The sequence below is a fragment of the Alternaria ethzedia genome (assembly GCF_023757985.1).
Source record: "Alternaria ethzedia strain BMP 0044 chromosome Unknown scaffold_45, whole genome shotgun sequence".
NCBI classification, from domain to species: domain Eukaryota; kingdom Fungi; phylum Ascomycota; class Dothideomycetes; order Pleosporales; family Pleosporaceae; genus Alternaria; species Alternaria ethzedia.
The window spans coordinates 149363-162795 of NW_026056238.1; the positions used below are offsets into that span (position 1 = coordinate 149363).

At 53.0% G+C, this 13433-nt stretch overlaps 3 protein-coding genes across 3 annotated transcripts; 1 reads left to right on the forward strand and 2 right to left on the reverse strand.

Moving 5' to 3' along the window:
- Window positions 1-450: 450 nt before the first annotated feature.
- Window positions 451-2410, reverse strand: J4E87_010291 (uncharacterized protein; the record flags this gene model as incomplete). The annotated part of the gene is made up of 2 exons (XM_049381865.1): window positions 451-489; window positions 539-2410. 2 exons carry the CDS (start codon window positions 2408-2410, stop codon window positions 451-453), a joined length of 1911 nt encoding a protein of 636 aa, XP_049228432.1.
- A 1198-nt stretch (window positions 2411-3608) lies between these two features.
- J4E87_010292 (uncharacterized protein) lies at window positions 3609-5663 on the forward strand (the record flags this gene model as incomplete). The annotated part of the gene is made up of 4 exons (XM_049381866.1): window positions 3609-3613; window positions 3828-3940; window positions 4008-4928; window positions 5008-5663. 4 exons carry the CDS (start codon window positions 3609-3611, stop codon window positions 5661-5663), a joined length of 1695 nt encoding a protein of 564 aa, XP_049228433.1.
- A 4294-nt stretch (window positions 5664-9957) lies between these two features.
- J4E87_010293 (uncharacterized protein) lies at window positions 9958-12487 on the reverse strand (the record flags this gene model as incomplete). The annotated part of the gene is made up of 5 exons (XM_049381867.1): window positions 9958-10863; window positions 10910-11755; window positions 11802-12050; window positions 12100-12233; window positions 12283-12487. The coding sequence occupies 5 exons, from the start codon at window positions 12485-12487 to the stop codon at window positions 9958-9960; spliced, it is 2340 nt and encodes a 779-aa protein (XP_049228434.1).
- Window positions 12488-13433: the final 946 nt, after the last annotated feature.

Genomic DNA, 13433 nt, shown 5'->3' on the forward strand with positions numbered 1-13433 from the left:
AGTATCGAGGAGGTAGATCGACCTTGTCTGGATGTTGCCCTACCAATTCGTTTTCGATGGACCCGATAGCGGTGGCAAATACCTCGCCGTTGGATTTGTACAGCAGCTCAAGAACTCTGCGAGCATAGCGGAGACCCATGTGGCACAGTTCGCTTTTCCGGCAAAATACTTCGAATGGATCTTTGCAATCAGAGCATCTGCGGGCGTGCATCTCGAAGTCAGTGGCAGCCTTGAGTTCAGAGTAGTGGATTTGGCGTGGCATTAAGGCCGCCGTTTCAGTGGCACCTTCGCCAGTTGTGTTGCTGGGAGGGCGTGGTATTTGCTGTATGACTGCAGGCGCACCGTGTCGTCTCTGCATATGCAGTCTGAACATATCTGACTGAGAGTACCGCTTGTAACAACCTTCAACAGGACACAAATAACGAGATCGATGTTGACTGTACACTGTCTCTATGCACGAATACCGAAGGTGATGTGCCAGGTTTCTGACTGCGTTTGCACCTTTCAGTACAGCGCCGCAGCTATACGGACAGTGCACGCTATACTCAGCATCAGTCTGAGAATTCTCTGGCGACTGGATCGGATCTTCTCCGAAGGTGTGAGTAGCAAGTTCGTCTTGAGAGTTGGTCTGGTCCTGATCCGAATCATCACTCGAAGCCATTGTTCCGTCGATCGAAGATATGCGTGGCATCAAAACATGCTTTTGTCTTGTCTTAGCATTGTTTACATCATCTGAACGGTCGTCGTCTAGGACGGGTCCCCGATGGGCGCGCGTGGACCATTTGCTTTCTACGCTGCCATGATCAGATAGGTCATCTACAATGCCCTCGGCTTGTTGATCTGGCTTCTGAGCAAGGCGTGTATCTGTTTCTTCCGCCGACGACTCGCTCTCAGTCTCGCAATACGGTGCAGGAGGATAAGCGCGTTGATGGGTCGCGCCCAAAGAGACTTGTGCTTCATCATCTTCTATTGTATGCTCCGAAATGCTTTGAACCAGATCTGGCCCCTCGTATGCCTCTTCTATTTTTATGGAGTCAGGTGCGTCATGAGTTGGCGAGTGAACTAAGAGTGTTTCTTCTTCATCTTCGGCAGAAGCCCATTCGATTTCTGAGTAGTCAATTTCTGAAGTATCCTCGGCCGATTGAAGGCAGCATATGCCTTGAAACATATGCTGCACATCTGGGTCCATGCAAGCTTCTTCGATGTGGTCCTCAAGCACATGGACGTTCCAACGTTCCGTTGGCTTCTCTCGTAACATCTTCTCAATCCAGGTCGACGGGATCAGATCGCTTGATGGCCCTGCTGACGACCGGAGGACCTCGATCCAACCCGTGATGGCTTCAAGGTTTGAATGATAGCTATTTGCGTATGAGCCATGAGCGGTCATGTATGCTTTCAACTCCTCAAGCGTGCGGGATCGTAGGACTGTCCACATCTCTAGGAATACGCAGCCAAAGGACCAGATGTCAGACGATGAGTTGCGTTCAGTATAGGCCATGACTTCAGGAGCGCAATAACGGGGAGTCGTAGGGGCTGCTGTCGCTGTGATACTACTGCCACTGCTCGACCAATCGAGAGCTGTTCCGAAGTCAGTGAAGTAGACCTGGTCGCCTTTGATCAGCACATTTGACGGCTTGATGTCCTTGTGCCGGATACGGTTGTCGTGCAGATAACATAGCGCGGAGGTTAGACAGCCGAAAAAAGGCCTGAGGAAGGATCGAGAGTTATCGTCGAAGTCCGTTTTCTCCAGAAACGTCTGTAGATTCGCATCGGCTACTGGGAGCATGACGATGGCTACGAATCTCTTGTCCGTGTAACTGCCGACCAGCTCAACGAGGTGCTTGTGAGATAGCTTTTTGAGGTTCCCCAGCTCTTTCGTGAAGTCTTTCAAGACCTGTTTATCCTTCTTGAAGGTCTTTCCTCTCAATATGAGCTTGCGTGCGTATTCCTTATGACTTATGGTGCTAACGACGCGATCGACGTATCCGAATCCACCTTTGCCCAGCTCTCCAACCTTTTTGAAGGGTACCTCTGTAGAGTCGCTGAAGTGTCCGTGAGGCGCATGTCGCTCAAGATTTAGCGCTTCCCGGTTGTAGACGAGGTGTTGCAACTCGAGGAATCTGAGTCGTGCAGAATGATCGCGCAGCGCTTCCGGTAGAGTGCTCTTGGTGAATGGGAAGTATACGTCTGTAATGTCGCTGTCAACGAATGCGTCAATCGTGTCTAGTTGGCCAATCTTCCTGAGAATGCTATAAAGCCTTGGAACCCGGCTCCAGCGCTCTCGTGCACAGCGAGTCAACACGTCTGCGATCTCGCGAATGTCGTTCTCGGTGAAGGGCGTCAACGTCTCTTCAGCGTTGTGAGGGAACCATCTTCGTAAGAGGTCTTCTTCGAAGCCCTGCTGTGCCATTTGACGGGTTCGTCCAGCGAGAGGTCGCTAGACGCGCAAAGTCCGTACGAATCGGCGTCGCGAAAAGCATAAAGAACCGTTGTAGTGAGCGTGAACTGCGTATCTCATCTGCGAGCGACAATAGAAGTCGTCATGATTTTGCGGCAGTAACAGGACGAGTGGCGAGGCAGGCCAGCGTCTATGCGAGACGAAGGATGAGAGGGGTAGCAGGCACCGCCCCATACCGTGCAGGTCAGCTCCTGCAGCTACCCTGCAACCATTCGTCGTCGAACAAATCGAAGCGAGATGCGCCACAACATTCAGCCTCCGCGAATATGACATGTAGTGTCGCCATCGTGTACATTATCGAACCTTTTCCGGGCTGAACGTGCGCGAACCTTATTGCCTGAAGTAATCTTGCTGAACTACAAGCTAGTCGACTGCTCAAAGCGGCTGTGTCATGACCCAGCCTGTGTTGTTGATCGTACCTACGTAGATTCTTCTGGGTCGATAGATGCGCAGGAGTTCTGTCGCTGCTGGAACTATTGCCCAGAAATAGCTTGCCTAGACTGGTGAAAGCCAGATATGATGAAAATGTAGATGAAGATCGGTTGCGAAATTGATGTGGTGTTGCTCGTCAAGAATAGAATCGGGAAGTAGCTTTCCTCAGGGCATGACGCCCTAGCCCAAATTCGGCGCAGCACTAACAATCAGAATAAACACGGGTTCTGTCCTGCCAGTACTCACGATATAACACGATATGGCATTGGACTGAAAAAAAAGATAGTTACCTTTAACTCAGACAGCTGCAGGCAACAGCGAAAAACCGCTTGGCTGGTTTCATCATGCACATGCGACGCGTCGTCAGATCCATCTCCAGTTTCGAGATTGCTAATGTCGTCCATGAAGCTCACCAATTTCACCACTTATCTTTATCATCAATATTGCCAATGATGCTATTGGAGAGACTGCCCAGGTGCGCTTTTGAAGTATTCGATCGCATCACAAGACGAACGCGATTCCGCGGCCCTTTTCGTCGGTGCTGACCACACCCATCAACCTTGCACTCAACCTGACTACACCACCCGGCACATTGTCGCATCTTGTATGAGCAAGTCGCTCATGCTTCGCGCAACTGAATCTCTAGTCTTTCTTACAATCACATGTGGGCTCTTCCTCGGCAACGTTCGGCGCGTCAAGCTTGCAAAAGCCATACGTCATGGCGTCAACGCCGACTTCCGTTGGTCGACCCGCAAGCACCCGGCGAGTGGGTAGGTGTCGATAAATAAAACTTTGGTTTTGATAAACACTGTTCTGGTTCAATATTCAAGAATTGCGATTGCCCATTGGTTTGTCAAGACTGAAAGATGCTGTCGCCAACTCGTATGTCGCTGTTACCGGGTGGTGTTAGGGAATTGGTGTCTTCTCCTGCGATTAGATCGCGCACGGCATCGCTATGTCGGACAGGAGCTTTGATAAGCGCAAAGTCTGGGAAGAGCTTGGAACAGAAAAGGATGATTACGATTGAGCAATTGGATAAGAGGAGAGATAGTACGTTGTTCTCCTTGCTCAGCCTACCTCTCGTACAAGACCCCAGATACTAACAACCCCATCCCAGACCGCGAGCGCGTAGTCATCCTAGGATCCGGCTGGGCCGGCTTCACAGTCGCCCGCAGTCTCGACTCCTCAAAATTCCAAACGCTCGTCGTATCGCCTCGATCTTACTTTGCTTTCACACCTCTGCTTGCCTCCACCGCAGTCGGTACCTTGGAATTCCGCACCGCGCTCGAACCCGTGCGCAGCCGGCGAACCAAAGTCGACTTCTTCCAGGGATGGGCCGACGATGTCGATTTCAAGAACAGGACTATTACGATTGAAGAGGCGGTTGACGATCCGAAACAAGGTGTTGCATTGACCACGGATCGACATGCTGGGGAGACAGCGGAAGAGAGGGAGGCGGAGAAGAAGAAGGAAGCGAAAGTAGGGAAACTATTTGATGTGGAGTACGACAAGTTGATTGTGACGGTGGGATGCTACAGTCAGACATTCGGTACGCCGGGTGTAAAGGAACACGCCTTCTTCCTCAAAGACGTAGGCGACGCGCGCCGAATCCGAAATCGCATCTTAGCATGCTTTGAAGGCGCTGCTCTACCCACCACCTCCATCGAGATGAAGAAGCAGCTCCTTAACTTCGCCGTCGTAGGCGGTGGACCCACCGGCATCGAATTCAGCGCGGAACTACACGATCTGATTAACGAGGATATGAAGAAACTGTACCCGGAACTCGTTCAGTACCACAAGATTACTGTTTACGATGTCGCGGAGAAGGTGCTTCCGATGTTTGATCAGAAACTCGCGGGGTATGCGATGCAGAGGTTTAAGCGTAAGGGCATTGATATCAAGACGAGTCATCATGTTGAGGAGCTGAGGCCGGGGGCGCCTGCGGAAAGGAGCTTTTCGGATGATGTGGATGATTATCATTTGTATACGCTCAAGGTGAAGGAGGAGGGTGAGATTGGTGTGGGAATGTGTGTATGGAGTATGTCTCCCTTCCCTGTTCCCTCATATCACCACTCTCCACCCAGAAGTATGGGAAAACAACACTAACCCCACCCCAGGCACAGGACTAATGCAAAACCCCTTCGTCGACCACGCCCTCTCCTCCGTCCGCGAAGCACCAACCGACCTCTACCTCCCACCAAGCTCCTCCTCCCCCTCTTCCACGCCATCTCCCCAATCCACCACCCCAGCCAAAGACGTAAAATGGGTAGTAAAGAAAGACTCTAAATCCGGGTCCATCATAACAGACGACCACCTCCGCGTCAAACTCATCCCCTCTACCTCCACAGGAAAGTCAGGAGAACAATCAGGAGAAATAGCACAAGAAGCAGTCCACCCCTCCGTCTTCGCCCTCGGCGACTGCGGAATAATCGAATCAACAACCTACCCCGCCACCGCCCAAGTCGCATCTCAAAAAGCCTTCTGGTTGGCAAAGCGGCTCAACAACGGTTCCTTATCCACTCCTCCCTCTCCATCATCTCCATCATCAAAGGGCTTCACATACCGCGACCTAGGCACTTTGGCTTACATCGGCAACTGGAATGCGTTGTTCCAAGGCGGCGGCAAATGGGGTGGAAGGTTGCAGGGGTATGTGGCGTGGATTATTTGGCGGGGAGCGTATTTGACGAGGACGGTGAGTTGGCGGAATAAGGTGCTTGTGCCGGTTTATTGGGTTGTTAATTGGGTTTTTGGGAGGGATGTTAGTCGGTTTTAGGGGATGGGAGTGGAATGGATGGGTATGGTGTAATGTGTAGGAGTGAGCTTTGGTTTGGTTGGTTGAGGGAATGTAGAGATGAAATCGGTGTCTACTCAGTCTTAGTCTTATTTAGTAAAGAGATGTAAGAGCATGTCCAAGATGCTTGCATGACATGCATTCCTTTAAGACCAATTCTTATGCTTTATGTTGTATCCACACAAGCAGCAAGCAATCTGACATCCCGCCGAAGCGATCTCTGCAATAACTATACGCGTGGGTATCCCATAACCTTCTGAAGACCCAACCAACCCATATACTCCAGAAAAGAAAAACGCCTAAGCCACACACTCCTCCCAAACTATACCTCACTTCTTCCCATTCCCACCCCCCAAATACCCCACCACATCCCCCGCCCTCTCCAACCTCGCCCTCGTCTCCGGCAACCCCTTATTCAACCTCTGCAACCCCATGACCGCCCTCTCCCAATTCCTCTCTACCTCCTCTTGTCTCTGCAGTGCCTCCACCCCAGCCACATCCCCATCCCCATTCGCAGCAGCAACAGCATCCTTCTCCATACTCTCCTGCAGCGCCGCCCACACCCTCTCCTCCTCTTCAAACCCCTTCATCCACGTCTCCGCCGCAACCTTCGGCGTTGTCCTCCGTTGCTGACTGATTTTCGCAATGAGCGCATCGCGTTTCGCTACTGTAGCAGATAACTGACTCCGCAGTTTATCGTCGAAAGGTTCGTATTCCACTGTCTCAACCATGGACTCCCCTTCCCCTTCCCCTCTTCCTCCTCCTCCTCCTCCATGTCCATTCACAACCCCATCCATCCCCTCCCCCTCCCCACTCTCCACAACATCAATTCCATTGATACTAACATTGTGCCTTATCCCCTGCAGCACTTTCGCCACGAAAATCTCGACGAGGTCCTCAACCGAGCGCCGTAACTCGTCTGGCGCATCACCGTTTGTAGCGCTGGAGGGCACGGGCGGGAGGTGCAAGTCGAGTTTCTGGCGCGCGGCGGTGCGGATTTGCGATGTGAGGAAGGTTAGGTCGGAGGGGGATTGGAGTTCGATTTTGCGGTGGGAGGCGTCCATTTTGCGGTGGTTTGGCAGGCGTGATAAGAAGTGAGGATTGCTGTTGCGCGGGCGTGCTGTGGTGGGGTTTGTGGGGTGAGTGCGCTCTTGTAGTTGGATGGACGGTTTGCGCGGAGATGTTATTGTGACTGTTCTGGGTAGTAACAGTGTGTTGAGTGGTGGAATGGAGGTCGTCGTTGTGGTGGTCGACTTTGTTATGGTTCTTGTTTGCGAACGCGGAACGTGGACCGCGCGCGTCTTTGTCGGCTTATCAGCCCGCCTTATCGGGGCCGAGGTGTGGGGCTGCTGCATCCCTAGAAGCTGCGATGAGCACTCGAACAACGCAGTTGATACAGTCGAATGTAGGATAATGTATCGTTGATTGTGAATTGTTTGATTTGAGATACGTCCTTATAGAGTATTCCTCAAACCCATGAGCAGCGAGTGAACGCATCCCGCAACGCCATAACCCATCCAGTCCAGTCTCATGATATACAGCCCTCAATCCAAACGCCCATAATTCCATACCAAACGCCTATCCCAACCCATATAGACATGACTTCAATACCGCGTAATCCATAACATGCCAAAGCATATGCACATCCATTATCAGGCGCCAGTTCTCAAGAGAATTAGAGTACCACACAATGTGTAGAGGGCTTTGCAGGATGTAGAGAGCCTTGTAACTGTGCAAAGCTCTCTACATCCTGCAAGACCCACTACAGTTTGTGCAGTGCCCCAATCTCTTGAGAACTTGCGCTTGTATCATGCCCACGCGCCTCTGCACAAGCATTTCACTCCGCACCACCCAGGCAATCTCTTATGACGGGAACATATTCCTAACCTCCTCATCCGTAACAATAATATCCTTCACAGGATCCTGTCGTCGCTCAAGATCATCGAAGTGGTAGTCGACGTAGGAAGGAAGGAACATCTCTGTCGCACACAGCGTCATTAGCCCAGTTTCATATCCCCAAACCATGTAACCATCATCCAGCCCGTACCCAAACCCTCTAAACTCTACCGCTAAAAGAAGAAGAGAGAAAAGAGAAGAGGGAAATCAACATACCCATATTCCAATCAAACCCCTGACTAGCCTTAACACACGTAATCAGCCTCAGCGCACCCTCCCCCTCCTCTTCTCCCACATTAATAACAGTATGTTCCTGCCGCGAAAACGTCTCGCTCATCAGACTCTGCCTGCGTGCGCCGCTTAGGGAACCGCTCTGAGGGCTACCAGACGACGAGGAAGGCGTGGAGCCATAACTACCACTACCGCCCGCACTACCATACGAGAAGCGGTTCGAAGACGGCGTGAAGTTGTAGTTGTAGTTGTAGGTATTCGGCGTATTCGGCGTCGAGGGCGTGGAAGCCGCGAACGAGGATGACGACGACGAGGAGTGGTGGTGGTGATGGTGGGAAGAAGACGCAGGGCCCTTGCCCTTGCGCTTTGGTATCGCGATGGCGGTGGATGAGGATGACGACATGGTGGGATGGGAGTTGCTGGGTAGAAAGATAGATGTAGTGGGTGGTAGGTAGGTAGGTAGGTAATGAAGATAAGGACCAAGGACCAAGAAGACCAGACAAGCAGAACAGCCGTTACGCAGTCAATCAAACATGCAATTCCCCAAGAGCACCAGAGAACAAGTAGAAGAGAGGAAGAACAACGAGGAGTAACAGTCATACGCCTCGGACACCCCAAGCCCGTCCGCGGTATAGCCCGCACCGCACCGCCCAGTCCGCGCCCTCTCGCAACCCGTAGGCCGTAGCCTCGCGTCTGCCTGACTCCTCTCCACCGCAGACCCCGGACTCGCGGCCGATCGACAAGGCGCGGACGCAAGTGTGTAGCGCTGCGATTGGCTGGCTGCCTACATTAATGGATTCCGCTCACGCCTCACTGTATCGGCGTGGGGCACGTGTGACAGGCACCCGCTCCGCACCTGGCCTGGCACCCACGGCACCTTGGTGTCTTGCTTGCGTCTTGCGTCTTGCGTGTGCATGAGGCGGCCACGGGTGTGTTGGGAGGTTGCGGGTTGCATGATGCATGCATGCGTTAGATATCTAGGTACTGTGGGTGTAGGGGAAGGGGAGCTGTTATCTACGACATGCTTATCGTGGTGGATGGATGAGGGTATGGAGTGTTGAAGCTGAGCCGACGACATCCGGTGCGTTTTCCGCTGGAGAGATCGCGTGCATTCATCATTCTGGCTATCATCGGATTGCACATGCCAGACTTACTCTGCGATTGCGAAGATGTGGGGTGGGAATCAGGTCATTCGGGTACACTGGGCGAGACAAGTGACGTAGCGACAAGGGAGGCGTTATCGCGCTGTCGGTCCGTACCTGACGTGCACCACATCGAAACAACGCATGCATATCCATGCACTACTGAGCTGTTCATCAAGGTGGATAGTCTTGTCAACATCACTTCGCGTACATCACGTACATCACATACACGAAAACCACACATGTAGAAGTATCAAAATGACGAGCTGCAAACGCTCAATTCCATTGGGAGGGGACAAGATAAACCACACAACCAGCTCACTCTGCATCAGTCGCAACCAACGCAGATTGCTTCCAAAAACACCATCCATCGCATACTCGCATACGCGTTTCCTATATATCGTACAAAACCAACTGTGGATATCGCTCGTGTGTTCGCTCGCAACAAAAACGGACTCTGATAAAAACTGCCAATCAAAACACCAGCGAGGTAGGAACTTCGGATGCCTGCCGACGAACTCGTAATTAGTAGCGAGAGACTTTGAAAAGGTTATGAGAAAAAGCACATGAACAACAAAAAAGGACTGCATAACCTCCATAATAAACAGAGCGCGCTAGAAACCAAAAACAAAACAAAACCATCACAGCAGAACAACCACCAAAAAGGAAGTAAACTGCGAAGAAAACGGAATCAGACATGTCCACCGTATCCCTCAGCAGCAGCCCAAACCAGTCCTTTCACCGGGGGTGGGGGTATCCTCGAAAATATAGGAGATTGCGCCCAATATACGCCTGTACTCCGGGCTGATGACTAGATGATTCGTAGAGACGGGTTTTTTGTTCCGCGTTGTTGTTGGGTAGTAGTAATGAGAAAGGAATCGGGAAATGAGTGTAGGTAGATTGGTGTCGGGGCGTCAAACAGCAGGAAAGACGTAGTAATAATCGGGGGTATCGTATCTTTTTCGTGACGTTGTGTACGCAATGTCGCGCGCAGGGAGGAGACGAATCTACCATCCCTTCTTACGTGCAAATCGCTTGTTGAGGAGGACCAGTACCTTGGTCACGTTGAACTGGACATATTCGAGGTCCAGATCTTCTTGGTTGTCCTTTTGCATCTCCAGCAGATCGTCGAGCTTGAGGTCGAGCTCGAGAAGACCGCGATTCCGCCCTTTGTAGTGGAGGGAGATGACAAAGGTGCCGGGGAGCGGGCTTGTGAAGTTGAAGTAAATGTTGGCTCTCCTATTCTCCGGGACATTGCTCTTCTGGATCACGCCTTCTCGCTCGAGCTGCTGGTGGGTGAATTTGTAGGGTCCGAGGACTTGGTGTTTTTGCTGTTTCCTTGTCTTGCCTTCAGATTGACTTCGGACGTTGTGGAGGTACGACTTGTACGTGTCAAGCTGGCTGACCAGGAAGCCATTGTGATCGCGGATGGTGCGGAACACTTCCTCGAGCTTCCGTGTCTCTTCGATGACCTTTTCCTTCATGGAGCCCAAGTGCACCAGCTCTTGTTCGACTTCGTCGCGGAGTAACGAGAAGCCGTCTTCCTTGTCAATCACGCCAAGATCCTGCAGTTGGCTGAGCAGCTCCATGCTACGGATACCCTTCTTGACCATGACAGAGTCGTTCTTGGTCGTGGCAGCTGCTTCCGCAATCCTGTCGAGGCGCAATGGCCGTCGCGTGATGGAAGTGTTGGAAGGAAGCGAACGAAGGATCATGACGAATGTCGACTTGGCTTCCATGAAGAAGATCTCTTCCTGCGTAATGTCGAGCGCTGCGGTCAGATCGTCAAGCGGCGTTTCCCATTTGCTGAATAGCGGGAGATTGATGGCTCTGTTCTCTTTTCGGGGAAGCTGTGCTGGAGCGGAGCCGAGCTCGTTGAGAATGACGCCTAGATGCGAACTGTCTTCTTTGGCCTGGTTTTGTTAGTACGGCAACGCGCATGGATGTGTGATTGCTTACCAGTTCAGCTGCATGTCGCTCCAAGAGCGAGTGCGTCGCATACACTTCGTTCAACGTGATGGACAGCTCTAGATCCTTCTTGGACAAAGCAACGTAGTTGTCCATCTCGAGAGTATCGTAAAAGTCCTGTACCTCGCACAGGTCCAACAGAAACTTGTTGATTCGCTCCTTGTTCTGGTGGATGAACGGCTGCAGCTTAACCATGTATGGCTCCTTGGCATACGATGGCTTGTTTGCGAGATTCTGCAGCATCTTGGCGATATACGTTAGTGTCCGCTTGGGGTTCTCTGCTGGCAGCACATCGATGAGCATGTACGATCTTGGGGTGACGATGGCGGGGTTGATAAAGCGCAGGAAGAAGAAGCCTCCGATAAGAGTGCAAATGGTCTGGTCCTGGGCATCAGGGTACTTTCGTCTCGACAGACTTCGAATCTGCTTGCATATCCATCGGATGCCGTATGGCGTCTCCTCGAGGCCTTTGATGATGGTTGTGAGGAAGTTGTTGGCAATCTCCATGAGCATGTTGACTCGCGGTGTGATGATGTTCTGTACCGTCTCGTTCTCGGCCGCCTGCTCTGCGGTAACGCCCTTGGGCAGGTTTGCGGGAAGGGTTCCCTGGATCTCGAGCTCAGTGACCATCTTCTCGTATACCTTGAGCGGGTTAATCTCAAGATCGAGGTCCTTCAGCTCGATGAGCGAGTTGATGCTGTCCTGCAAGACGACCTTGAGGTAGCTCTGACCGGGTCCTCGGCGGGTGTATGTGGTCATCATGCGCGAGACGGGTGTGTTGGCACGTAGGAGCGAGCTGTAGTCTGGGGTGTTGTCGAATTGATAGGTGAGTACAGACTGAGCGAGGTTAGTTGTGATGCGCAAAGCTGGAGGCGTAACCTACCTGGAACATGGTCAAGAGCAAGTGCTCTTCGCGGCTCTCGTACTGGTTTCCGTAGATTGTGAACATGACAGTCTGCAGTAGGGCATCAATCTCGGCCATGGAGACGAGTCGACACAGATGGGCAATATGGCGTGGCTCAGATTGGAGGAGGAAGAGCAGGTTGCCGTACTTCTGCGTCTTCTCGTCGTTGGGAAAGAAACCTTCCTGGAGTTCGAGGCCGTCTCCCAGGTGGTCGGCGACTTCATTCTGCTGCAGGATAGTCAGTACAAGCGCGGGGTGTGTGCAGCGTTGGGCGCACCTCTTCCAATGCCATGCGGTTCTGGATCAGCAGGGCTATTCGCGAGTCGAGATAGCGCACATCCTTTTCCAGGACGAAGTTCTTCTTGGACTGCGACGAGATCTTGGCCTTGAGTTCGCGGAGTATCTTCTGGGCTGTGAGGGTTAGTTTATTGTAGTATATTGCGAATGAATGGCGGCGTACCTCGGGCCAGGTCATCTTCAATCTCGAGCTCCTTGTCTTTGGCGGACATGGACAGGTACAGGGCTGTGACGGAGTAGCGCTTCGACTGGCGCACCGAGCGCGAGCCATCGTGCGACGACATTGTGTTCTGGCGCGAGACGGGGACAAACGACGACGAGGACGACGTCGAGGCGCGCGAGGGGGCATGCAGCATAGAGACGGCCATGGCTGGTCGGGGGTGTCGCGGCGAGAGCGACGGGCAGGGCGGAGACGGAGACTTTGTTTCTTTGTGTGCGCGGTCGCGGTCGGGCGGGTTGGGTCAATCAGCGACGGCGACGGGGATTGCAGCGATTACGACGGGGGAATTGCAGCGGGAGGGCCCGTCCAGCGAGAGGTCGCGAGAGGTCGACGGGCGGTGCAGAGTGCAGCGCAGGGCCGTGGTGTGCAGGCAGCGTGGGTGTTGGTTGGATTAATTTAGGGGGTGCCTCAGTCACCGGGAGTCGCGACGAGGGCGAGGGGTAGCTCAGACGGTGAGTGGTGGGAGACAATGGGCAGGCTGCGACATTCCAGATGGCGCGACTTCCGCTTCAGATGCAGATGGCAGGAGCGACAGCGACAGTGACAGCAACGGCGGGGTGGGGATACTTGGTGCAGGCGGGAGGTGAGAGTGTGAGTACTCCTAGAGGGGAGAGTGAAAGTGTCTACCTGGGAGTAGTATGGAGTGGTCTGAATGGGTGTTTCAGTGTCTTGCAGAGTGGAGAGGGCCAAGCATGTGGAGGCCGCAGGTGGGACGTCAAACGAGGCAGGGGCAAACGGCCACCCACCAGGCTGCGCGCCAGATAGCAAGGCGATGGAGTCGGCATGGGTGCGAAACCGTCGTCAGCTGCTCGCCTGCCCCTGAACGTCCACCTCGACGTGCCTGAAGCAGCAACGTGGTCCGCGCCCAACCGACGCCGCTGGTTCCTGGCTAAGCCCGACTAGCACACGTCAAGCCTGACGCTCTCTACATTGACTTGTAGCCTGCATCTCCATCACATGGCCAATCTGCCGACGTTTAGTCCAACGTGGATAACTTGTGCAGCTACCTAGATACCGGAGGCCTTCGCTGCCGACAGCTTAACACCTTAGCAACGCCTGTGGCGGCGGGCTGCACGAGATGTGGAGGTGGCCAG